General features: G+C 34.6%; 2 protein-coding genes and 1 long non-coding RNA gene across 7 annotated transcripts in view; 2 read left to right on the forward strand and 1 right to left on the reverse strand.

The window, feature by feature from the left end:
• The window catches only part of LOC123259302 (transcription factor EC), a 435681-nt gene extending 414708 nt beyond the window's left edge, over positions 1-20973 (forward strand). For all 5 annotated transcript variants that reach the window (XM_044719664.1, XM_044719665.1, XM_044719667.1 and 2 more), the window contains one exon: positions 19866-20973. In XM_044719664.1, coding sequence (XP_044575599.1) covers positions 19866-20111 — 246 coding nt within the window. In that variant the 3' untranslated portion in view covers positions 20112-20973. The remainder of the gene's footprint in view (positions 1-19865) is intronic.
• On the reverse strand, positions 6767-7782 carry LOC123259308. The gene is made up of 2 exons (XM_044719675.1): positions 7480-7782; positions 6767-7122 (listed from the first exon to the last, which is right to left on the reverse strand). The coding sequence occupies exons 1-2, from the start codon at positions 7679-7681 to the stop codon at positions 6917-6919; spliced, it is 408 nt and encodes a 135-aa protein (XP_044575610.1). The 5' UTR covers positions 7682-7782; the 3' UTR covers positions 6767-6916.
• On the forward strand, positions 10573-12156 carry LOC123259309. Its single transcript, XR_006508213.1, has 2 exons — positions 10573-11203; positions 11264-12156. It is a non-coding gene; the product is annotated as an uncharacterized LOC123259309 (long non-coding RNA).
• Positions 20974-26198: the final 5225 nt, after the last annotated feature.

Consider the following 26198-nt stretch of genomic DNA (forward strand, 5'->3'; position numbering starts at 1 on the left):
AATAATAATAATAATAATAATAATAATAATAATAATAATAATAATAATAATAATAATAATAATAATAATAACGGACCCGATGAACGATGACGACCCTGGCGCTTTAAGGACTTACTTTAAGTGGACGGAGGAACTACGAGTCGACCTCTTGGTGTGCTACCAACGTAGCGAGCCGGGGGTGAGCGGTTATATGGCCCGGATGCACACTCTTTGGAGTGATATGCATCCGGAGCTAGAGAATTTTACGCCTAAACACCTGCGTAATTATGCCGCTTATCTTCGGCGTAATAGAAGATCGCTTGTGCCGGATAGAAGGCAGTCTAATAGACTTTCCTTTCCGGCGCAATTACACCAAGAGCGACGCCGTTCCTCCTTGGATGACAACAATCCCTTTATAGGACGGCAAGTAAGTATATCTAAAAAGATAACTTACTCCCAACAACAGCTAGAAGCGGTAAATGAAGATCTCCGTGCAAACATCCTGGAGGATTCCACCCTGCTCACTGTGAGCCAGGTTGTGTATGGTGCAGCAGTTTCGGCTTTTCCGAGAGAGAGACATTGTCTCTCGATCGAGGCAAGGTTGAGACAGCGCATCTCACAACTTGGACTCAAAATTGACAGATCCCGGAAACAGGTCTCCCGCATTCAGTGTGTGATTGAGTTTGAAACAACTCAAAGAGCATACACGCCTCGAATTCGGCGCATTGCTGCTGAACTTCGGTGGCGTCATCACACACTGAATAAGAGTACTCTTCTTGTCATCAAGGAAGAGTCTCTCAATAAATTGCGGGCTCTAGTGACTGCCAAAAAGTCACTAGAGAAAAGGCTGAAGTGATTGGTCGACAACTCGTTGTTTCGATCCAGCCCTTCACGCTTTCTGACACCAAAGACCGATGTTACCGGGAATTATCCAACACCTGAGCGGGTGGAAGCTTTTTGGACTGAGTTGTATGGAGATCAACCAAACGTGAACGCCAATACTCCAGCTCTGCACGACTTTAAAGCATTCTGTCAGGAACACCGTAGACAGAATGCTGATGAAGAGAGCCCTGTAGTCAGTGTGAATGAAGTTCGTTCAGCTCTAAATGGCAGCAAAAATTGGGCTGCCCCGGGACCAGATGGCATAAATGTCTTTTGGTGGAAGAAGTTTACTTCTACCCACCTCCATCTGGCCCGTATATTTACATCGTACATTAGAGCTGACGAACCGAATCCAGACTGGCTCGTGGAAGGGCGAACCGTACTGATACCAAAAAAAGGTGACTTATCTGACCCAAAGAATTACAGGCCTATCACCTGCTTGAATGCGGTTTATAAAATTTTTACAAAAATTTTAAACAACCGTATTTTGCAGGAGATAGAACCTGTATGGCAACAGATATATGAACAGCGTGGCAGCAAAGAGGCCTGTCAGGTTGCAAAGAGAACTTGATAGTTGATCGATGTGTCACACAAGATGCGATCTACTATCAACGCAACCTGTCAATGGCCTGGATCGACTATCGCAAGGCATTTGACTCAACTTCTCATGAGTTGATTTTATATTCCCTCAAATGCCTGGGGGTCAATCCTGAAATAGTGGAATGCATTCGGCGTACAATGCAGCTCTGGCGAACGCGTTTTCACATTGGAAGTGGAAACGCATTGCACATAACCGGAGTTGTAGAGTACAAACGAGGGGTCTTCCAAGGTGATTCCTTGAGCCCTCTGCTGTTTTGCATCTCACTGCTGCCTATATCTGTTGCTCTCCGTAAAACTCGTGGGTACTCTGTGGGGCCTCCGGGTGATCGAAAATACTCGATTACCCATCTGCTTTATATGGATGACCTGAAGCTGTATAGTGCTGATGAAGATCATCTACAGGCGGCCCTTAACATCGTAGCAGAGTACACGCGGGATGTCGGAATGTCTTTTGGGTTGGACAAGTGTGCGGTCGTACATCTGGCGAGGGGTAAGTGCTCTGTTACGGGTGATGATGTCGAGTTGGTAGATGGGAGCGTTTTAAGACAATTAGACGCCGGAGAGTTGTATAGATATCTAGGAATGGAAGAGCACCGCATGCATGCGGTCTCCGAAGTCCAAGCAACTCTCCGTAGCGAGTATGTTAGGAGACTCCGGAAAATCTGGTCCTCCGAACTTTCCGGCAAAAATAAAGTCTCCGCTACTAACACGCTCGCTGTCCCAGTCTTACTATACTCTTTCGGTATCTTAAAATGGGCCCGAAAGGATCTGCGAGATCTCGACATCAGAACCCGTAAGATTATCAACATGAACCGGAGCATGCACCCCAATTCATCAGTCGCCAGATTATACCTCTCCCGGTCAATCGGTGGGAGAGGTTTGCAGAGCTTGGAGCGGCTTCACGATCGTTTAGTCCTGGGTTTAACACACGAAGTTATCAATTTCACTGCAGATGAGGATGACTTTCTTATGCAAATTGTTCATAAACATGAGAATGCGCATGAGGGGTCGTTCTTATATAAGGCAGCAATATATGCGGCAAGAACCCTTGGTCTCGGAGAAATAAACGCTCTTATGGAACTCCGAAAGGAGGAATTCAAGAGCGTCATCAGGAACGCCGAGGAAAAACTACTCCTAGGCAAACTGATGGACAAGTCTATGCACAGCGTGTTCTTCAAACACGTGCGTGATCATGGCTTGTCCACCCAGCTAACGTTTTCCTTCTTAAAGTCAGCTGGCCTGATGTCCGAGACTGAAGGGTTCATATTTGCTTGCCAAGATGGTGTCATTAACACTCTAGAGTACCGTAGCAAGGTGCTCCAGGTGCAGCTCCCGGACACGACCTGCAGGGCGTGTAAACAACATCCGGAGACGCTTATGCACATTTTGTCAGCATGTCCTGTGCTGGCGAGAGGTGCATACATCCAGCGTCACAATGCTGCCCTGAGAGTACTGTACTACTATCTTCGTCACCGCTACGGTATTGATGTGACACCGGTGCTGCCTTATCTGCCAGGAGATATTCCCCAGGTTGTTGAGAATGACAGTTGCAAAATTTATTGGAACATGCCGTTTGCAACAACTCGGCGGATAGATCACAACAAACCTGATATTGTGCTCTTCGACAAGGCTACTCGTGACATTTATGTCATTGAGTTCTCGGCCCCGGCTGAATACAACATCTCAGCCAAAGAAGAGCACAAAAGACAAATATATCAGGATCTCCTGTTTGAAATTGGCAAACTTTACCCAGGTTACCGTGTCAAGCTCGTCGTCCTGATTGTTGGCGTCCTCGGAGGGATGAAACAGTCTTTTGTATCCTCACTTGCCAGAGTTCCAGCTTGCTCATCAAAAGCTGAATTCTTGGCGGTCAGGATGCAGAAGGCTGTCATACTAGGTTCCCTCCGTCTACTTAGGAAAATGACTTTGGCCTGCTGTGATCACTAACCGCCTTGTTGTGCGGAGTGGTCCAGCAGAATAATAATAATAATGATAATCATAATTATAATAAATCTTTTATTGTTTAATTATTAAAAACAAAATAATACATATTTAAAATTAAGATGAAGAGCCCTAGCGAATTTGGTCACCCTGAAAAAATACCCAAAATATCCGATAAATTTCGGTATAATTTCGGTCATTTTTTGGTAAAATTTTAAAAACATACTCAAATTATACTCAAATAATTCTTCTATTTTGAGTATATTTGTGAAAATTTCATACCCAAATGATACCTATCGATTTTTTTTTTAAATTAATACGCTTAATGAAATGATACTTCAATGTATCTAATATCAACTATATAGAATCAAATAAATAAGGAACTAATGAGAAAAAAGTCAAATAAATTTTTATTCAAATTTTATAACTTTTTATTATTCATTAGTTTTTTTTTGCATTTAAGCTTTGACAAGAGTACATAAGAAAATATTATATTAAACGTAATAAAAAATATTCATAAAAAAAATTATATTATTCATAATAAGGATGATTAAAATTTCAACTTTTTAAATTGACTTTGCCCTGCTTTGCCGGTTCTGAGCTGTCCTAGATTTTTTCTGTTTCTTTCGAGCAAGCCGATCATTTTTCAGAAAATCAGTAACCCATTTATATACATTATGCTCAGGATTTTGTTTTCTGGTATGCTTCAAAAATCGTGTTCTTTGTAGAGCATAACAGAGATGGATAATATCATTATAATTTTGAGAGCTCACAATCATTGCATTCGGAAATCTTTTATTTTGTCTTATTATCAGCCTATCACGTTCTTCCTCAGTCCAGTATGCTCTCATTAATCTTTTTGCACGCAAGCTCATTCTTTTGCTAACAAAGCTCTTAAAAAATTTTTAGCATCTAGGAGAATTCCTTCAATTCTAACCTGAAATAAAATTAAAAAATGAATTAAGAACATACCGACAATAAGTGAAGTGTAAAGTAATATACGCACTTTTCCGTTTGTTGATGATGGCCGCCCAAGATTGTGTTGTTTAATAATTTTTTCTACATCAGAAATCATTCTCTTTCGAAATAATTTAAATCCGTGACGTAATTCTGATTTACTGACCATTTCATCTAAATCATTTGAGCTACGTGAACTTGAAGATCTGCTTGAACTTGAAGAGCTACGCGAAGTTAAATTAGAATTAGGTGAACTGGACGATTGTCTTGATCTAGATGGAGATCGTGGTGATCTTAAAGCCTCTTGATTGTAACGATGATTTGATGTATCGGCATTGGCCCTAGATGTTCTGTATGGTTTAGATGGTTCTGACTGGGAAGCTCCTCGTTTATTTCCATGAGCTGATCTGTGAGCATGCGTTTTTGATGACGTTCTTACATTCAAAGAATAAGGTGTCCGGGTTCTGGGATTGTCTCCAGAAGTCGATCTACTAGCAGATTGCTTAGATGAAATGCTTTGACGCGATGAGTGAGATTGAGGAGTTTTAGAAGTTTCTCGCTGAAGCGGTGGAGAAGTATTTTGTTGACTCGACGTGCTCAGTTGCGATGAGCGAGATTCTGGAGTTGTAGAAAATTCTTGCCGGAGCAATCTACGGATACGTTGGCCAGATGATGTGCTTTGACCTGATAAGTGAGATCGAGGAGTTTTAGAAGTTTCTCGCTGAAGCAATCGAGGAGTACTTCGTTGAGTTGGCGTGCTCAGTTGTGATGAGCGAGATTCTGAACCTATAGAAAATTCTTGCTGGAGCGATCTAGGGATACGTTGGCCAGATGATGTGCTTTGACGTGATGAGTGAGATGGTGGAGTTGTAAGAACTTCCTGCTGAATCAAGCTGGGACGATCTTGAGGCGGGTTTTGATGCATCAAATGAGATTGGAGAGTTTTGAAAGGTTCTCGACGAGTCGATATTGAAGTATGTTTGGGCAAAATGTTTTCTATTAATGGTGGAGAGAAAGGAGTTCTTGAAGACTCTTCATAAGAAGATTCTGTTCTTGGTACTGTTAGTACGCTCAATAGCTGAGTCATATTACGACCTGAATTTTCCCCATTGTTTAAGTTCTCCTGTTGACAAACAAATGAAAAAATTATTATGATACTTACTGATGATGAATAAATCGATTACATGAGATCATTAAACAAAATTATACCATTTAAGTAAATAAATGTTGTTTTCAGTCAAATGCACCATTACAATTAGTTATAAATTATTGTAAGAAGAGTACCAATTTATGAAAGAAAAAAGTTTTTCGTGCATGATAATTATTATTTATATCCATACTTATAGATATATTAATAAATTCTAAAATATAAATGTGTGAAAAAAAAAATATAAAAAATACCTGTCCACATTCATTGATATTTTTTTTTAATGGCTATCCATTTATGGTTTTTACTTTTAAAAATATCATTTCAGTTTTAGTTTCTCATTTATTAACACATTATTGTTTTCTAACGACGTGTCTTATACAATTTCTAAATCTTTTAGTTTCAATTTAACATATCGTTTGATTGACTACGCTACCGCAATTCAAATCATCTCCGAAAAATTAAATGAGATTCTAATTATGAAATATTTTACTTTACAAAAAAAATATTTCAACTGATATGGTACTTTTTTATGTTTTATTTCTCATATAATCAATAAAAGTGCAGTGAAAACGAAGTCAAGCAATACACCACTTATTTCAATAATCAGAAAAGTCTATCGAATAATAACCTATCGATATCAGCAATCGATTAAGAAGCGATAGATAAATATTGTTATTTGATATTTCCATCAATAAAACATGTTGATGGTCATACTGACATAGGTTAACAACGATTGTAACAAAATTAGTAGTAATAATTTTTGTCTGTTTGTGATAATAACTTACATAGAGTTTCTAAAATTATAGAGCCATTCTTTGTCTGATCAAATAAGAGAATTTTTCGATCAATTTTCATTTCTGTTTAAGTTTGATGTAATCATCTATAAAAATGACTATTCACTGCAAGAATTTTAAATGCAATGGTATTTAGTCCTTATTGATACCCACTTTAACAGCAGAAATTAATTTTTTTTTCTTTCCTGAGAATGTATATTAATAATATAAAAATAATTATTTTTAATGGGAGATTTATAATTATCCATGATTAAGATTGTCAATATAATCATTATTGGTTGAAAAATTAAAATATCAATCAGTTAATTAATTTTGCAGCAAACTCTGAAAAATTACTTTGAAAATTTGACTTCCCGTATATTAATCTTCTTTTTAATTGTTAAACCTTTTATTAAAAAGCAGTAAAAAGGTAAAACCTTTGGAAAATTTTTGCTAACAGTGATGCTTACCTTTTGCATTGGAATATTGTTGGAAATATTATTGTTCTCTTTGTCAGCATTCAAAAGTTCCATAATGGCATTGTCACTCGTTACAACTGACTTGGCTCGGGCCGTTTTCTCCGCTTTCTGGAATAAAAATAATGTTATATTTTATATAAGGTTAATAAATATATTCAGTAGATCATAAATATCAATAAAAATACTTGGAATGATTTTTTTTTAGTTTGGCTCTCTTTGATAAGTTGTCGTTGATTAGATTTTTGCGGAACGATCTTGCTTCGAGTTCTTGATTCGTATGGCGTTAAACTCAATTTTTTCCTTATCTGAATTCTTTTTTTACTAGCAGATCTTTGATAACTCAACAAGTCTCGCTTTGTCTCTGTAAGATAAACATTATTTGATATGTTACTATAATTTTTTAATATTATAATTGTATTTCTCAATTATTTCAGTGCTTTCTTTACAAGAGCAGCTAGCACTTAACGATTTGTTCATTGTTTAATAATTAAACAAATAAATTCTCGTTTACAAATAACATATTATCACTGATTAATATCAAACTATCAATCCTTTTATAATGAACAATAACTACTGAATGCGTAATAAGTACAAAATAAAACAAAAATAGTTCGAACTCTACTATTTCTAAAGGTCATGAAATTATTAAAATTTTCTGCGAATATTCATGTTCATATATGTACTAACTATGTATATATGTCTCAATTTTTATAATTACCAGCGTATCGGATCATCATAACTTCTACAACATTTTCTCCCGATTGCATGTAGATCGGCACTTGCAATTCAATATCAGCTTTACTTGCAGTAGTTAGTAAACCGGTGTCCGGATCCCGTACGAGAATTGCAGAAATTGGCAACATTAATTCTCTATCATTTTGCAGCTCTTTGACCAAACAGCGATTTGGTAAAGATGACATTGTATCTAAGAAAGGACATTCAAATTGAAATGAAAATAAAAATCTATTTACGCAAACATTAATCTTTTAATTGGATGAAAGTAAAGATATATATATTAATCTTTTTTTTTTTATATTTACGATGAACAACTATAAGTTATCAATCAAAAATGAAAAAGACTGGACAGTTAAAAATAAACTTCATGCAAAATTATGTTAGGTTAGGTGACAATAACATCATTATGTAATAAACATTAAACCAAAAAATGAATGTTTAATTGAACAAATCTTTACTTTCTTTGCATAAAAAAAAGATAAGTAACGATGAAGATCGAACATTTAATACTTTTTATTGTTTTACCTGTTTAATATTATGCGTTATTTGTATTTGAATTTGGTTAGTCGTATGTGAATAGTAGATACACTTCAGACGGCGCGTGCGATTGAGAGATCGCACGATCAGCCGAATTGCCTGAAGGTGGCGGTAGTATAGTATAATCAAAGTTGGAAATTTATTTGAAAATAATCGCTATCAGTATCGGAGTCAATAAAATTTTGCAAGGTCAAAATAGAATATACTTGCGGTTCATATAAATATTATTCGCACCAAAACTTTTTGAATTTATTTATGAGTTTTGCACTTCGGAAACTAATTTTTGAGAAGTATTGTTTAAAATTACATTTATCATGGTCTCTACCTCAACAACTGAACATAAACAATTGATGACGATTTTGAATAAAAACTCAACATCTTTTAAGTTATTTTAAATTGTAAATTTAAGAACGTTTATTATTTTTACAAGCTTAAAAAAAAAAAAGTAAATTAATAAGAACTTTTAATAATCTTTGAATCTAACAACTCTTCATAAAATGTTGCAGTGTAATATATCATAATTTTTAATATCGGAAATAAATAAATTTTAAGCCACTATTTTTTAATGAAGTAGAAAATTTTTTATTTTATAGAAACATACAAATTATGTCTGTATTTTTCAGAACACTTCTTGTTTTTCAATCATTTTTTCATCTCTTTGTACAAAGTAATTTATTAAACAGTGTTCTGTAAAAGCAATACTTGATTTTTAAACATTAAATATCTAACAAACAACTACAATCGCAGTTATGTAATATGCTGTAACACAAAAATCATTAAAGGGTTCTACATAAACAATTAAAATCTAGTCAGTCTCCCATGAATTGGGAACTTTGGAAATATATGAATCATCATTTAATCCTATTCTAATTGCAGGACTAACTATTGTTCCATCATCAACAAAAAGTAGATCATTAGTACATATAACTTTTTTAATGTAAGACACACTTGAGTTATCATTAATTTCTTGATACCTCAGAATGATTATTCCGTTAATTGTTGTATTTTCAGCCTGAAATGAAACAAATTTTAAAATTTCACCAAAGCCGATATCATGGCAGTACATAAATGAATTACAAAATTTTGTTTCTTTTTCTTTTGTACAGTTGAAATTAACTCCATTAACTGTTCCTTTAAAATAACAATGTAAACAGTCTGGGAAAAATCCTGATATAGCAAGGGCGTGTTTCTCACATTCACTCGGTATCATTTTTGTTGCTTTTCCTTTTCCAACTATTTTGTTATGACAACTTTCAACTAACGGCACATTCATCAGTCTCCTTATAGTCTTTCGAGTTTCTTCAGCTATTGAATCATTTTCAACGCAGCTAAAAAGATATTTTGATAACAAATATCTATCAGTTACCTGAACGCATGGTGATTGTGGACTTGTTATTTTTTTAGCAATCCTCATATTCCAAGATTCATAAACAAATGTAGAATTTGCCCAAAATGGACCCCAATCACAAACGCTATCAGTTATATGAGTCAATAAATGTACATTGTACGTCATATTTTTCAATCCAAAATATTTTTGGAATAATGTGACATAATTTTTAAGTAAATCATTGGCCCGTCTCAGTTCTTCAGGTGATATGGAGTCACTATTAAGTATGTTTACTGCTTCACTCAATAAACCAAGATGGTCTAAATATTTTTTGGAAAGAACATCTTTCAGGCAAATCACACAGTATTCAAGCCAGTTGCGTAATTCTGAAGCTTTCCAAGTTGCTATAGTATCTATGGATCTGGGTAGCCTTGAACGGATGTTATGTGGCTTTATGGCCAACAATCTGGAATCAATTTTTTTTTTCTGTTCAGATCGACCTATGTAATAGTCAACAACAATTTTCTTTTTTTTATTATTTATAATAACTTCTTTATAATCTTTTTTAAGTAGTAATTTAGTATGCCATTTAACAACTCCAAGGAAGCAACAATGCATGCTATCAACGACCATTCCTTTAGACAAGTCAAATAAGGGCAGCAACATCAATGCTGATAGTCCTTTCACACCATTAATTTCGGTTTTAGTTTGAAAACTTTTGTTCATATCAGCACGCATTTCTTCATCTGTTCTTAGTCTATCGGCGTTATGTTTTACAGGATAAACATGTTTTCTACCGACACTTTTACCAGATGCATAGCACATGGTGCAACCAAAAAAACCATTGAACCGTTTCATTCGTAGCACTTCAGATCGAGCTGGTGTATCTACCGATCCTACTATTGCAACAAATTTAGATTGTACTTCCGATGTTGGCGTTGGCTTCCAAATGATTCCTTTTTCATACAGAGCTTTGATTTGATCAGTAAACGGTCGTAAATAATCATTCATTATCGGTTCCATTGTGTCAACAAATATTCCAGCGAATAAAATATGTTTTTTTCTGAGATGTGGCGGTAGCTCATTGATTTGGACATAGATTGGCCAAGCGCTCAATTTCGAAGAGTTAGTAACTTTGCATCCGTCAGTGTTGAATGAAAATGAAAAGTTATTAGGGTTACTTAAAAACTTTCCAGGCTCACAAAGTTTTTGAAGTGAAACTTCTTTAGAATCGTTGTGATTTCAAACCGGATGCAACGAAAAAACGACAGGTAAGAGACACAAATACAAAAATGTGTAGGATGAAGCCAGGGGAAAGAATGAGACAGAAATATACATACAATTTGTATATTATCGGTCTCTCCTCTTTGTTCCATACTTCGTAGCGTCCCCACTCCCGTCTTCTAAGCATAGTCGCCTGTAATTTGTGAGCCAGAGCGAGAGAGCAGATGTCAGTGTGTATGTATATTGCACACTGTTTAATACGTGCTTGTATTTGAGCATTTAATGTGTGTAGTGCATGTGAAAACTACGTGAGCTTACTGTACACTGTATGCGGCTGCGTATTACAGCGTTTTAGTAAGATAGCGTGGTGTGTTATTATTTAACTGTTTGTGAGTATTTTTATATCTTGTACTAAATAATAAATTTTATAAAATGCCGAAAACTAATGCCGAAATGTGTCGTCAATATCGACGCAAAAAAAATGAAATTAAAATGAAAAAAAATTCAGCAAAAAGTTCAACAGAACGTAGTCGCGAGTTTCGTGCACGTAAAAAACAATTATTGAACAATCAAAATAGATGTTCAGATATAAGTGTCAATGTGACTGATGTAATAAATGGTAAGTGTAAATATTTTTTAATCCTGTTTTAAGTATAAACTAATATATCAATGTTTTCAGACCGAAGAGCGTCAGTATCTACAATTGATCTACAACATGAATTTCGAAGGCTGAACTTGAATCGACTTGAGACAATTACAAATGTTTTATATGATTTCTTAAATAAAAGAAAAGGGATGTCACTGTTTACCTTTAACTGTCAAAGCTTACGAGCTCATGTACAAGATCTGCAACATGACAATATAGTGTCATCGTCAAATTTTTAATTCTTTCGGAGACATGGATGAATAATGAAGATATTGTAGACATTCCAAATTTTAATATTGTTGTTAATTACAAAAGACCACGTACGAGGGCAGGCGGAGTAGCAATTTATCACAACGTAAATGATGGAGCCCGTGTTGTTACGCCACAAATGGATCTCAATGCACAACAGCTAGAATCATTGTCTGTTCAGCTTTCGAAAGTTGGAGAAATATGTGCCTGTGAGAGCAGAAATGACCAAGGAGATTTAATTTTGATCGTAGCAATTTACATCTTTCCCCAACCAATCAATAAAATCAGTTATTGAATTTATACATGAAAATTTGATCAAATATACCCCAAAGGTATCGCGAATTCTCAAAAAGAATTATGATAAAATTCCGATGATTTTAAGTGGGGATTTTAACATAAATTTTGCATCAGATACAGCGCTTCCTTTGATTGAGTTTCTCGATACAACATTTTATTTAAAAATGTGTAACAATCGCACTCAATCAACTACAAGATCAAAAACGGTAATAGATGCAGTGTTCCAAAGATATATCAACCAAATTGAAACTAAAATATTTGTATCGTATTTTAGTTATCATAAGCCTCTTGTATCATTTGTTGAAACTGAAAATATGGAACTTGAGTAATAGATTATGTAACATATGTTAAATAAAATATAAAATATCTTTTAAAATTAATCAAAATACTTTTATTTTTGAACAATTAAACTTTGTAATTATCCTACCCTTGTTATAAATATTCATCTCATTCTTTTGTCGATTCACTGAAGTTTCACTTCTATCGTGTGTGAATCGCACACACACCTTTTTTTTTTATATTTAGCCCCATCGTAAATATCTTCAATGGCATCTTGATCTTTTTTCATCCTTGTAAATCGATATTTTAAAGATTCAGAAATGTTTGGAATAGCAAGTAAATTTGCTATTTGTAAAGACAAATTTAGACTTAAAAAATATTTTAAGCATTGGTTTTTCTGCTTCGGCCCACAGAGATTACAAGAACAGTCTTTTGTTGGTTCCCGGCCTTCTCCCAAGTACTCACAACATCTACTGCAATACTGGTGATATGTTATCAATCTCTCATCTTTTTCCAGGACAGACCACAATGCTTCTTTAGTAGTTGGTAAACATCTTAAATTGTATATAGCATTGATCAACTTGCAAAAATCCAAAGTAGCTTCGTAGGACAAATTATGTCTGATTGACATCGCTAAAATTGAAAGTAAGTGATCTTTAGGGCTTAGTTTATGTGAAGAAACTAAAGGTATGTCTAAAACATAACTCTGAAATAAATTAGTGTTATTTAAATCACAATTATCGTCATTACTGTCAGCGTCGCTGTAATCCTCAACATCACTATCATTGCTGCTATTATCATTCTGATAATCTTCTCCATCACAATTATCGTTGTTATTATTACTGCTGCTGTCATCGACTGATTCTAATGTAGAACTGTTCAAGTTACCACGATCAGTTAGGCTTTTGTTATTTTCAATACCTATCACCTCATCATTACATTCAACAGTGAAATGATCATTGTTCATTGATATTTCCACATTGGAAGTTGAAGATTCTAAATTTATTTGCGTCTGGGGGGGAGATCTTATATTTTCTGTATCTTGAATTGAATTGGCAGTACTATTTAGTGGCATAACAGGTTCAACATCATCATATTCTGATTCTGAGTCCTGCAACAGAGATTTAATATTATTTTACTTAAGTCATTAAAAATTATTTTTTTAACGTTATTTTTTACTTTCAAGTGACAGTCACACTTCTAAACTCATAGTTTTAACATGTAGTCTTAACTCTTAAAAAATAAAAAAAAATTTTGGAGTAATACAACATCTAGCAACTTCTTTTTTAACCAATAAACTAAGCATATGAAAATTCACTAAGTAAATTTTTGGATAATAATTTTTTTGTTCACGCTTATATATTATTTTTTACATTAATGACATAAGCTATTAATCACGACTGATGTATATTATCAAAAATTTCGGAGTCGAGAAAAAAGTTGATTTGATGTTTTATAATTTCAATATTTTGAAGGAACGAAAATGAGTATACATTACCTCAGTATGCGCAATAATTCTTGGTAACAAATTAAATCCGAAATACTGAGGATTAAATTCCAACACTTGTTCACAAATTTTCCTATTTCGTTTATAAACTGTTGTTCGGTGAAGCTTTCTTTTTTTATTCTTATCCATTATTTTTTATTGTTTGAAGTACATATGTATAAGTACGTTTTAATAATATCACGGGCAAAATAATTTAAATAATTTATATAATATGAATCATAGTTTTGTAGCATACAAATATAAATATCTATGTGAACAAAAATAAAAACAAAATTAAACAACAGTATAGAGAGCCGGACACAGTGGAAAGTCGTTATGACTAGCAGGCTCAACACTAAATATGTACCGGTTCAGTTGCCTCGGTGACGCCTATGCGGCTAAATCTCGCACTAGAATCGACTCGACTCCAGCAACGGACAATGATAAAGTCAGTGGGAAAATAATAATAATTAAAATAATAAAACAGACGCTACGGCTGTAGTATGTAAAAAAGAGATTATTTAAATAATTTATCTTTCTCATTTAGATATTTTCTATTAATAAAGTCTAAAGTAATTATATTTGCTGTGTACCACTTTTTTAGTAGTATTAGTTTTGAACAAACTACAAATAATATTTGTCAACGACATCTATTATCCACTTGAAGAACTTGAAGATTTTTTCAGCACAATTTGGGTATGAAAAGTTCACAAATATACTCAATACTTACGATCATTTCGGTATTTTTTCGGTATAATTAAAGCAATTTTCGTAAAACATACTTGAAAGTTAATCTAATGTTTACTATATTAAAAACATACTCAAAATATACTCAAAATCTCGGTATGATTGAATTCGCTAGGGAGGTTACAATATAAACTTTAAAGTTTAATAAATTAAAAAGTAAATACATTCACACAACTTAATTATTTACATAATTATAGAATGTGTATGATATATTAATAATGATATATGACATGTGAATATTACATATCAATAACTTACCTTTTAATTATATTACATTTATTTTACATTATTTGTAACACATAAAATATCACAACATAATAACCCAACTTTATTTTCCGGTTGCCCGCGCTGTCCAACACGTGTTAAAAAAGTCATGCGCATTGGCAAAAAAGATAGTACATGCTAATGCTCTGCAAGAGCACTAACTTTACAAATGAGGAGAAGGGGAAGGTCCTACACTCGGAGAATTTAACGTTTGAAACAGTAAAAATTCTACTTTTAAAATGTATATTTTACCCGTCAAACACATCAATGATTACAGTTTCATCTTTAGCGTTGCGTTTAAAATTTACCATTTGACTTTGTAAATATTGACGTTGCTTGTATGGAAATTTACTAACTGCAGTTTATATTTTTTACATATCATACGATCATTTTTGAAGTGAAACTTCTTTAGAATCGTTGTGATTTCAAACCGGATGCAACGAAAAAACGACAGGTAAGAGACACAAATACAAAAATGTGTAGGATGAAGCCAGGGGAAAGAATGAGACAGAAATATACATACAATTTGTATATTATCGGTCTCTCCTCTTTGTGCCATACTTCGTAGCGTCCCCACTCCCGTCTTCTAAGCATAGTCGCCTGTAATTTGTGAGCCAGAGCGAGAGAGCAGATGTCAGTGTGTATGTATATTGCACACTGTTTAATACGTGCTTGTATTTGAGCATTTAACGTGTGTAGTGCATGTGAAAACTACGTGAGCTTACTGTACACTGTATGCGGCTGCGTATTACAGCGTTTTAGTAAGATAGCGTGGTGTGTTATTATTTAACTGTTTGTGAGTATTTTTATATCTTGTACTAAATAATAAATTTTATAAAATGCCGAAAACTAATGCCGAAATGTGTCGTCAATATCGACGCAAAAAAAATGAAATTAAAATGAAAAAAAATTCAGCAAAAAGTTCAACAGAACGTAGTCGCGAGTTTCGTGCACGTAAAAAACAATTATTGAACAATCAAAATAGATGTTCAGATATAAGTGTCAATGTGACTGATGTAATAAATGGTAAGTGTAAATATTTTTTAATCCTGTTTTAAGTATAAACTAATATATCAATGTTTTTCAGACCGAAGAGCGTCAGTATCTACAATTGATCTACAACATGAATTTCGAAGGCTGAACTTGAATCGACTTGAGACAATTACAAATGTTTTTATATGATTTCTTAAATAAAAGAAAAGGGATGTCACTGTTTACCTTTAACTGTCAAAGCTTACGAGCTCATGTACAAGATCTGCAACATGACAATATAGTGTCGTCGGCAAAGTTTTGAATTGTTTCGGAGACATGGATGAATAATGAAGATATTGTAGACATTCCAAATTTTAATATTGTTGTTAATTACAAAAGACCACGTACGAGGGCAGGCGGAGTAGCAATTTATCACAACGTAAATGATGGAGCCCGTGTTGTTACGCCACAAATGGATCTCAATGCACAACAGCTAGAATCATTGTCTGTTCAGCTTTCGAAAGTTGGAGAAATATGTGCCTGTGAGAGCAGAAATGACCAAGGAGATTTAATTTTGATCGTAGCAATTTACATCTTTCCCAACCAATCAATAAAATCAGTTATTGAATTTATACATGAAAATTTGATCAAATATACCCCAAAGGTATCGCGAATTCTCAAAAAGAATTATGATAAAATTCCGATGATTTTAAGTGGGGATTTTAACATAAATTTTGCATCAGATACAGCGCTTCCTTTGATTGAGTTTCTCGATACAACATTTTATTTAAAAATGTGTAACAATCGCACTCAATCAACTACAAGATCAAAAACGGTAATAGATGCAGTGTTCCAAAGATATATCAACCAAATTGAAACTAAAATATTTGTATCGTATTTTAGTTATCATAAGCCTCTTGTATCATTTGTTGAAACTGAAAATATGGAACTTGAGTAATAGATTATGTAACATATGTTAAATAAAATATAAAATATCTTTTAAAATTAATCAAAATACTTTCATTTTTGAACAATTAAACTTTGTAATTATCCTACCCTTGTTATAAATATTCATCTCATTCTTTTGTCGATTCACTGAAGTTTCACTTCTATCGTGTGTGAATCGCACACACACCTTTTTTTTTACATACGAAATGATAAATATCAAAGTCAAAGTTCTTAATTATTATACTTTAACATTTTCGACTTTCACATAGCGAATATTACTGTTTGAAATAGTATTTTTTAGCGTGTAAACAATAAATTGTAGCATTTAAATAATAAATATTACATTGTGACTAGTAAAATCACGATTTTACTGTTTGAAATGGTAATTTTTATCAGTTGATCATTACTTATTACAACTCGACTATTATTTATTACAGTTTACTTTTTTCCGTGTAATGGTCACACTGAATTGATGATAAATATAATAGTAATTATGATATTTATTATTATTATTACTATTATTATTATGTTATTGAGCTCCAGATTCTTTAATTTAAATAAATAATTCCTTTAATTATCATTTTTAACTTCCCGCTAAGAAAATCGAAGATTTTCAAAAATCGGGAAGTTATTGTTTTCACCCTATTTTACGAAAATAGAGTTTTCATCGAATCTCGACGTTTCGAGGTCCATAGGAAGCTTCCCTGACTATTCCCGCGATGGTGTGTGTGTGTGTGTGTGTGTGTGTGTGTGTGTGTGTGTGTGTGTGTGTGTGTGTGTGTGTGTGTGTGTGTGTGTGTGTGTGTGTGTGTGTGTGTGTGTGTGTGTGTGTGTGTGTGTGTGTGTGTGTGTGTGTGTGTGTGGATGTATTTAAACCTCTCGTAACTTTTGAACAGCTTGACCGATTTTATCACGGTTGATACCATTCGAAAGGGCTTGACCAAACTTAGATTTCCAATACACTTTAGATCGATTCGGACCGGTAGATTTTGAGAAATCGCAAAAAAACTACAAAAAAAATTACTTTCAAAAGTGGTTTTTTTGGAATACTTTTAAACGGCTTTACTGATCAATTTCAAAAACTAATCAGCTCTTAACATCAAAAAACCACATCGATCGCCGCCAGTCCGGTCAAAATCGGTTAATTCGTTCGTGAGTTATCTTTGACGAAAGAAAACCGAAAAAAGCGTTTTTTCGGAATTACTCCGAATTTTTCCACTCTGTCAATATAAACTCAAACATTTTTTATAAAGCTTAAAAAACTGCGTCAAGTGCCACCAAGCGCGTGAAAATGGGTTCATTCATTTAAAAGTTATTGCGATTTGAAAAGTAAAAAAATATTGTTTTATCAAACTTCTATCAAACTTTTGAGCTCAAAAGCATACAAAAGCTATTTTTTTGAGCTCGGAGAGCTCAAAATAATATACAAATTGTATTTATGAGCTTGAAGAGCTCTAAAACTTCATAAGTGCAATTTCAAGCGTTTAGGTATAGAATTGGCGGGAAGTTGCAGGGATGGCCTTCAGGGTCAACCGTATTCCTAATTTTTTTTTAATCAATTACACAATTTTTTTAATAAATTAGCGTTATCAGGCGTGCATTTTTGGATTTTTCAAACTTTTGTGTTTTATTTCTCAAATACCGGGTAGTTGATAAAATTATTTTCTTGTGTTTTTCAAAACATGAGATGCTATATTATAAATATACATATAATATAGATCAACTTAACGATTAAAAAAGTTTCACTTCTATTGTGACCTTATGCCTGTGAGGCTCACTCGTTTTTTTCTGAAATGTAAAGTTTCCAATGAATAATTTTATTACAATTCCTCCACTAATTAATCTAAAGGAACTTCGTTCCATCCGGGTGTCCCTTGACACCTCTCAAGTTCTTTTTTAAATATACACTGTACATAGAATCAAGGGTAGAAGGTTTACTAGATACAACATAGCACACTTATGTCTGTAAGTTACAAGTATAATGTAGAGGCGAGCAAAAAATGACACTTAACAAAAAGATATGAAATCCGAACAAAAACAGTTTAACTGTAAAAAATTGCGCCAAGTCCACGTTCATAGAACTCATCTCAATAACATTTGCACTTTACAAAAAAAATTAGGCTCGTTTCAATAATTTTCATTCTCTACAAAAAGATGGGAAATACAAAAAAATACCAAGAAACCGTCATAATGGTGAAAAAATTGAAATAAAATTTGTTAAAAATTAAAAAAAAAAAATTTTTATCGTACTTGGCGCGCGTCATTGAGTACCCCAAATTTTTTCAGGATAAATGAACATCTTTTTAATGTTGAGAAATTTATAAGTAAGTGAACCTATATTATTTCATAATAAGATTTACAAAAGTTAGGTAAAATCGACATTCCATACGCAGTTATGCAAACTACATACAAGTCGATACTCATGCACACGTTGGGTCGGTTGCATTGTGAGAATTGTGTTTACTAAAAAATAAAACATATGGCCGACTACATTGGGAAAATGCGGTGTGAATGCCAATCAAAATGTGTTAATTACAATTAAACGAAGCAATATCAAGCTTTAATATTGCATAAGGTTCTTCATTAAAGATTAATGACGAAGCTGAAAAAAAATGAATCCAAAAATTTTATATAATTTCAGATTTCTTAAACACACCTCCATATTGACAGTTGTTTTCACTAAAGATCTAAAAAAAATTTTAAAAACGGGTTTTTTCACTAAAACTGATAATTAATACACTAAGCAATGTTTTCAATGAGTTCAGTATTCTGGACTAATGTAAATCTATATAAATATATAATATGATTATATATATACAAGCGAAATCGTTTTTTCTTGAGTTGACATGCTTCCGAAAAAATTTGCGGTACTCAATGACGCGCGCCAAGTACGATAAAAAATTTTTTTTTTAATTTTTTAATTTTTAACAAATTTTATTTCAATTTTTTCAACATTATGACGGTTTCTTGGTATTTTTTTGTATTTCACATCTTTCTGTAGAGAATGAAAATTATTGAAACGAGCCTAATTTTTTTTGTAAAGTGCAAATGTTATTGAGATGAGTTCTATGAACGTGGACTTGGCGCAATTTTTTACAGTTAAACTGTTTTTGTTCGGATTGATTAATTTTCTGAAAATTTTTAGTTGAATGTCAACAATCCAAAAAAGTTTCACTTGCATCGTGGTTTTTTTAAAACCACACAATAATTTTTTCTATTCGTGTGACTATTTCCAAAGTTTTTCACTAGTTTTAAGATCGAAAACTTTTTCAGAATGTCAGAAATAATTGTATGGTTTAAGTTAAGTTGATATTGAGAAAGATTGTTTCTAAACTAATTACATTAATTAATATGAATTAGTTTATTAGTTATTGATTCTTGATATTATTACAGATGCCAGATGTCATGACCGAAGACACATCTGTACTGACGTCTGTGAGCTTAGAACAATTTGGAGATCTGATGGAAGACGACGGAGGAGGTCCTGTCCACGGAGGTGATCCGATGCTGTCATCACCACACTTGCCACCTCTAAGCCCACCTGAATCCGCATGTCATACTCTACCGGATGAAGACACTCTTGGTAGCCTGGCACCTACATCATCAAATTCATCAACTGAAATGGATATAGTGGCATAGCTGGTTGCGGCGCTTACTCATCATGTATCTTGAAAGACTCATCCTTATTACAAATTAATTTCTTATACATAATATAGTCAATTGTTATGCTATTGTAAATAATTGTTATAATCATTCAATTAAAAAAATTTAAGAGTAATAGGGTAGTTTATCGAAAACTTTACTGCCTGTCAATTTTGCAGTATATTCGAACAGTCAGCTATTTCAGTTGAATAAATATAAAATGTATGGATGTGCTGATGTTTTTAAATTAACTTCTGTAGGCATAAAATTTTAATATTTTGCAATGTTAAGATTGGCATTGTTACATTTCTACTGAAATATTCGTATCAAATAAGACTCTAAAATTACTATTTTGACTTATCCATCTAGAAAATATTGTTGTCTATAACAGTTATGTGTTACATTTATATTCATCGTTGATTGTCAAAGAACATATTTTTAATAGTATTCTGTATTTTTTCATCTGCTACTATTTGGATGAAATAATTTATCTGTAAATATTATTGTTATTCTATCCATAACGGAAATTTTAACAACAAACATAAATATCGGTAGAAAAATTGCTGATTTAAATAACTATGCACAAGAAGGTTGTTGAATAAAGAATCAAAAAATGAATTTATTTTGAAAAATGTAATTTTTCTAATGAAGTGTTATGAAAAAACGTTTCGAGTAGAAACCGTTTAAGTGCCTTAAGAGTTATTGCCGTATTTAAACTTTTTATGTTGATCATAGTTAATATTATTGTACAATCATATATATTTATGAGAATATATTGTAAATCATCCCGTGAAAAAATTTTCTGATATGGCCTGATGTGGGTTGATGTGATCATATATGGCCACGTCAGGCATTATATGAGAAAAAAAAATTTCATATATTTTCGAGCAAATGTGTACGTAAATTATCATATCGTATTAGACTCAAGTTGATTAAATAGTCGATAAAACTAAAAACTAATGATAGATGAGGTCTTTAGAAGGGTGAAAGAAAAGGTTTTTATTTGAAAACTTAATACCTCAAACTAAACTTTTTTATAAACCTCACTAAAAGTGGTACCGACAAATTGATCTAACTGAAAACTGATCGGACTGACAACTGATTACTTCAAGTGCTAATAATAATTGAAATAAGTGTGGGGTTACGAGTCGAAGCCCCGGTTGGAGTTGGGGAAAAAGCACGTAAAAAAAACAAACTGTTTTAGGAATTCGGTAAAAAATGATTTACACTAGTCACAAAAATTAAGGGATAAAAAAAAAATTTCAAATTTTTAGATGATTTTCAACGAGCTGTAACTCCAAGGAAAATGGTCGTACAGAAAAAATAAAAAAAGCAAATTGTAGCTCCAAGTGTCTAGGTCTCAAACATGATCATGAAAATTTTTTGTCATGTCCAGGTCTGCTGAAATCCTAAGAAAACTACCGAAGAAAAATTTTTCCAAATTTTTTCTCGTCTAAAAAAAGGTTTACGGGCTTCAAAAAAATTTTTTTCATTGTTTCTTTTCAAAGCTCAATTAGATAATTTAATGCTCTTTAATTAAACGTAATCAAAAAGCCTGTACGATGATTTGCCACGGATTTATCGTCAATCAAAGCAAAAAAGTTCTTTTTGACTTTGATAATTAATAACTCTGAAAATAATGATCGTATAGAAAATCTAAGGAAGGTTTTGAAAATTACACGATATTCTCTATAAGAAACTGTAAACGGCTGTTAAAAAAAAAAAATTTTTTTGAATTAAAAACTCGGACTGAAAAAAAGACAAAAATTCGCATAATTAAGGATATTTGGATATCTTGGTATAACTTTGGATAAAATGGATGAACGGAGGATATCGTCGGTAATTTTTTTAACCTCAAAGTGCCCCCTAAAATCTCTGAAAAATTCAAAGCGCTGCGATTTTTTTTTCATAGTGCCCCGAAGCTTCAAATTCTTTGTTTTCGCAAAAATCACCAGTGTGAGCATTTTTCAATGAAAAAATTTTTTTTTCTCAAAAATCTTCATTTTTTTGATCAAAGAAATTAACTGTTTAAGAAATTTGAAAAAAAAAAAAAAATAATATTTCAATTTTTTTTGAAAATTTTCTTGATTTTTTTCAAACTTTTCTCGACTTTTTTCGACTGCTGTCTTACCGAAGGCATTAACGTTACCCAAAGCGTATATCGTAGAAGTTGCTAGGTCCCATTTACGCTTCTTACACACACTTGTGTATGTGCGCGCGTGTTTGTATGTGTTTTTTCGTGCATGTGCGTATCTGTGTGTGTATGTGTGTGTGTTCGTTTCTGAAAACACACACACAAACAATCGTGCACACACACAAGCTTCTTAAGAAGCGTAAATGGGACCGAGAAACTTCTACGAGATACGCTTTGGGTAACGCTAATGCCTTCGGTAAGACAGCAGTTGAAAAAATTCCAGAAAAGTTTGAAAAAAATCGAGAAAATATTCTAAAAAAATTGAAATTTTTTTTTTTTTTTTTCAATTTCTTAAACAGTTAATCTCTTTGATCAAAAAAATAAAGATTTTTGAGAAAAAAAAATTTTTTTAATTGAAAAAATGAATAAAAATCGCAAAATTGCTCATAATGGTGATTTTTGCGAAAACAAAGAATTTGAAGCTTCGGGGCACTATGTAAAAAAAATCGCAGCGCTTTGAATTTTTCAGAGATTTTAGGGGACACTTTGAGGTTAAAAAATTACCGACGATATTTTCCGTTCATCCATTTTATCCAAAGTTATACCAAGTTATCCAAATATCCTTAATTATGCGAATTTTTGTCTTCTTTTCGGTCCGAGATTTTAATTCAAAAAAAATTTTTTTTTTAACAGCCATTTACAGTTTCTTATAGAGAATTCGTGTGATTTTCAAAACCTTCCTTAGATTTTCTACACGATCATTATTTTCAGAGTTATTAATTATCAAAGTCAAAAAGAACTTTTTTGCTTTGATTGACGATAAATCCGCGGCAAATCATCGTACAGGCTTTTTGATTACGTTTAATTAAAGAGTATTAAAATATCTAATTGAGCTTTGAAAAGAAACAATGGAAAAAATTTTTTTGAAGCCCGTAAACCGTTTCGTGCGAGACTAGCCCTCACTACTGACGCTTTGGTACTGACATGTTCCACTTGCTGCTTGAAGTTGAGTCGGGCATCAAGCATCACTCCCAAATATCGGATATAAGGTTGTAATGTGATTTCTTGTTCGCCGACTTTCAGCTTAATGGTCTTACTACTTTTCTGCTGGTAATAAGTACTGCCTCAGTCTTGTGTTGCGCCAGTTGCAGGTTCACTGCGTCCATCCACCGGTTAACGTGCTCAAAAGTGAGATCAAACATATAATTTATCTCGTCAAGGTGTTTGGCAACAATCACTACGGCTACGTCATCTGCATATGCTACGAGTTTGACGTTTCTTAGCAGAGTTAGTCTTAATAGACCGTCATACATAATGTTCCACAGGAGCGGGCCTAGAACTGAACCTTGCGGTACCCCTCCAGTAATATCATACTCCCTCGGACCGTTCTTCGTGTCATACTTCAGGACCCTGTTTTCAAAGTAGCTTGCTATGATCTTATGCAGGTATTCTGGTACATTCTTCTCTTGGAGGGCCTGCATGATGCATTTCCAATTGGCGGAGTTGAAGGCGTTTCTGATGTCTAGTGTCGCCACCAGGCAATACTTCTTCGTTCCACCTTTCCATCTGGTTCCTGCGATTGCTTCCTTGGCCGAATCAACAACCTGTTTGATTGCGTCCAAGGTTGATCGTCCTTTCCGGAATCCATACTGATTGTCTGCCAGGAGTGGGTCAACTACTGCTTCAATTCTCTGGTGAATTATGCGCTCAAATATCTTACCCGCCGTATCGAGCATGCAAAGTGGTCGGTAAGATGACGGTTCTTCTGGTGGTTTCTTCCCTTTAGGTAACAGTACCAATCGTTGCTGTTTCCACTTACGAGGAAAAGTCCCCTCCTTGAGGCATGCATTATAAGCGTCGAGGAATAATGTTGGAGCTGCCTTTATGATGGTTTTCAAGGCTATATTAGGGATTCCGTCCAATCCCGGCGCTTTATTATTCCCTACACGGCTACAGGCCTCCAGCAGTTCTTCTTCAGTGACAGGTGGAATGTCGTCCAGTTCGCCTGGGAATAGTGCAGTGACGATTTTCTGGAGAAGTTGAGGACACGTAGGTGATGGCATTTGTTGTTTTTTTAGGTGGGTCATAACCACCTTATAAGGCCTACCCCACACGTCTTTATCCACCTCGTTGATGAGCTCTTTCCAGCATTGTCTCTTACTATTCTTGATAGCTTTGTTCAATGATCGACGGGCTTTTTTGTATTCTGCGACCAGCTCCGCAGAGTTAGGTCGTCGATAGCCACGCTGGGATATTCTTCTTTTCTTTAGACACTCTTTCCGAAGAACACTGATGTGGTCGTTCCACCAGTGCACTGCCGGGCGTTGGCTTATGCTGTGTTTCCGGACCATACTGGCGTCACAGGCCTGGACAACTCTTTTCATCAGGTCCTTGGTCATTTCTTCTGCGGATCCAGTAGTAATCGGTTCACTATTAAGGGCTATTACCAATGTGCTTGTGTCAAAAGGCTTCACTTTCCATCCAATGGTATTGAATGACTTGATTGGTCTTCTTGTATTCCGGTCATGTGATATTTCCCAGAGAATTGCCTTGTGGTCACTGGCTGTGTAGATATCCATCACCTTCCGGTCGTATTTCCCACTGATGAGGCTGCTCCTGACGAAAGTGAGATCTACGATAGAGCTTGCTTCTCCTTTAGTATAGGTTGGCGTATCACCACTGTTGAGCTGGCCTACATCTAGTGTAGAGAAAGCTTCTAGGAGTGCTTTTCCTCGCGCATTTGTCTGCTTGCTGCCCCAGTCTACTGCCCAGGAGTTGAAGTCACCGGCAATCGCGACCGGATAGTGCTGCTTGGCGTCCTCGGTCAGTTTTTCCAAGAATTCAGTGAATTCAACAATGGATAGGCTAGGTGGTGCATAACAGCTGTAGAAACGGATGCCGTTAACTGTTGCTGCTACAAAGCCGGCATTATCATTGTTAACTACACTCTGGAAGGGATGCTTACCACAAGACCAGATGACAGCCTTGGTGGTGCTGTCAGATTCCCAAGGCTGGGTATTCAGGTATCTGTATGGCTCTGCTATCATTACTAAGTCTAACTCTAGTTCTCTTGCTGTTTGCATAAGCAGATCATGTGCAGCTTCGCAATGGTTTAGGTTTAGCTGCAATATCTTCATGTTTGTTTATTTGTTATCTTCTGGAGTGCCTCTTTAAATACTGGGCACCTGGATGCGCCGGCATGATTAGCCGAGTTCTCCGCACTTTGATCCGCGCATAATACACATTTCGCTGGGTTTTTGCATTCAGCAATCTTGTGTCCCTCTTGTCCGCACCTAATACATAGCTTAGACCGATCCACATTGCTCTTGCACTGGGATCCAAGATGTCCAAAGTGCCAGCACTTGAAACATTGGATTGGTCTCCTCGTAGCTCGGATTCGGCAGTTGGCCCAGCCGATCCGGACTTTACCGCTTCCTGTCAATATCTTCCGCGCTGCAGCTGCTGGTAGTGTCACAACAGCTGTTTGAGTACCTCTGTAGGCCTTATGAATCTTAATTGTCCCTAGTGGTATCTCGCAGGTTTCTCCGATTTCCGTTTGCAAGGCAGCCTGAATATCCTCCTTGGTTGTGGTACCGTCAAGATCTCGGATTTCGACGTCTTCCTGTGGCCCTTTGCAGATTACCTTTGCGTCTTCTTGGAGGATGTCCGCGATGGTCTTCTGTAAGGCTTGGCCTCGGTCAGCGCTCTTCCTCGAAAGCGTAATCAGCAAGCTCCCGGTCCTAGTTCTTTGGATCTTATCCACTGTAGTACGGACCTGTTCGTCAGGGACGTCCTGCTTTATTCGCTTCAGAATTTCAGCATGCTTTGCCGTCTCTGCGGGGCGGATGATCAGTGCGTCCGGCCTGATCCGTTTGCGCGGTTCTTTCCGATTAGGCTCTGGCCTGGACTTCTTCGGCGGTTGCTTCTGGAGCTTTTCTACTGCTTGCTCT

Source organism: Cotesia glomerata, linkage group LG2, assembly GCF_020080835.1.
Source record: "Cotesia glomerata isolate CgM1 linkage group LG2, MPM_Cglom_v2.3, whole genome shotgun sequence".
In the NCBI taxonomy this organism is placed as follows: Eukaryota; Metazoa; Arthropoda; class Insecta; order Hymenoptera; family Braconidae; genus Cotesia; species Cotesia glomerata.

Excerpts from the sequence above, each read along its gene's own strand:
- LOC123259308 (XM_044719675.1), bottom strand. The coding sequence starts at position 7,681 with ATGTCATCTTTACCAAATCGCTGTTTGGTCAAAGAGCTGCAAAATGAT. Across the intron at positions 7,123-7,479 it reads TATGATGATCCGATACGCTG|AGACAAAGCGAGACTTGTTG; the intron begins GTAATTATAAAA and ends TTTATCTTACAG.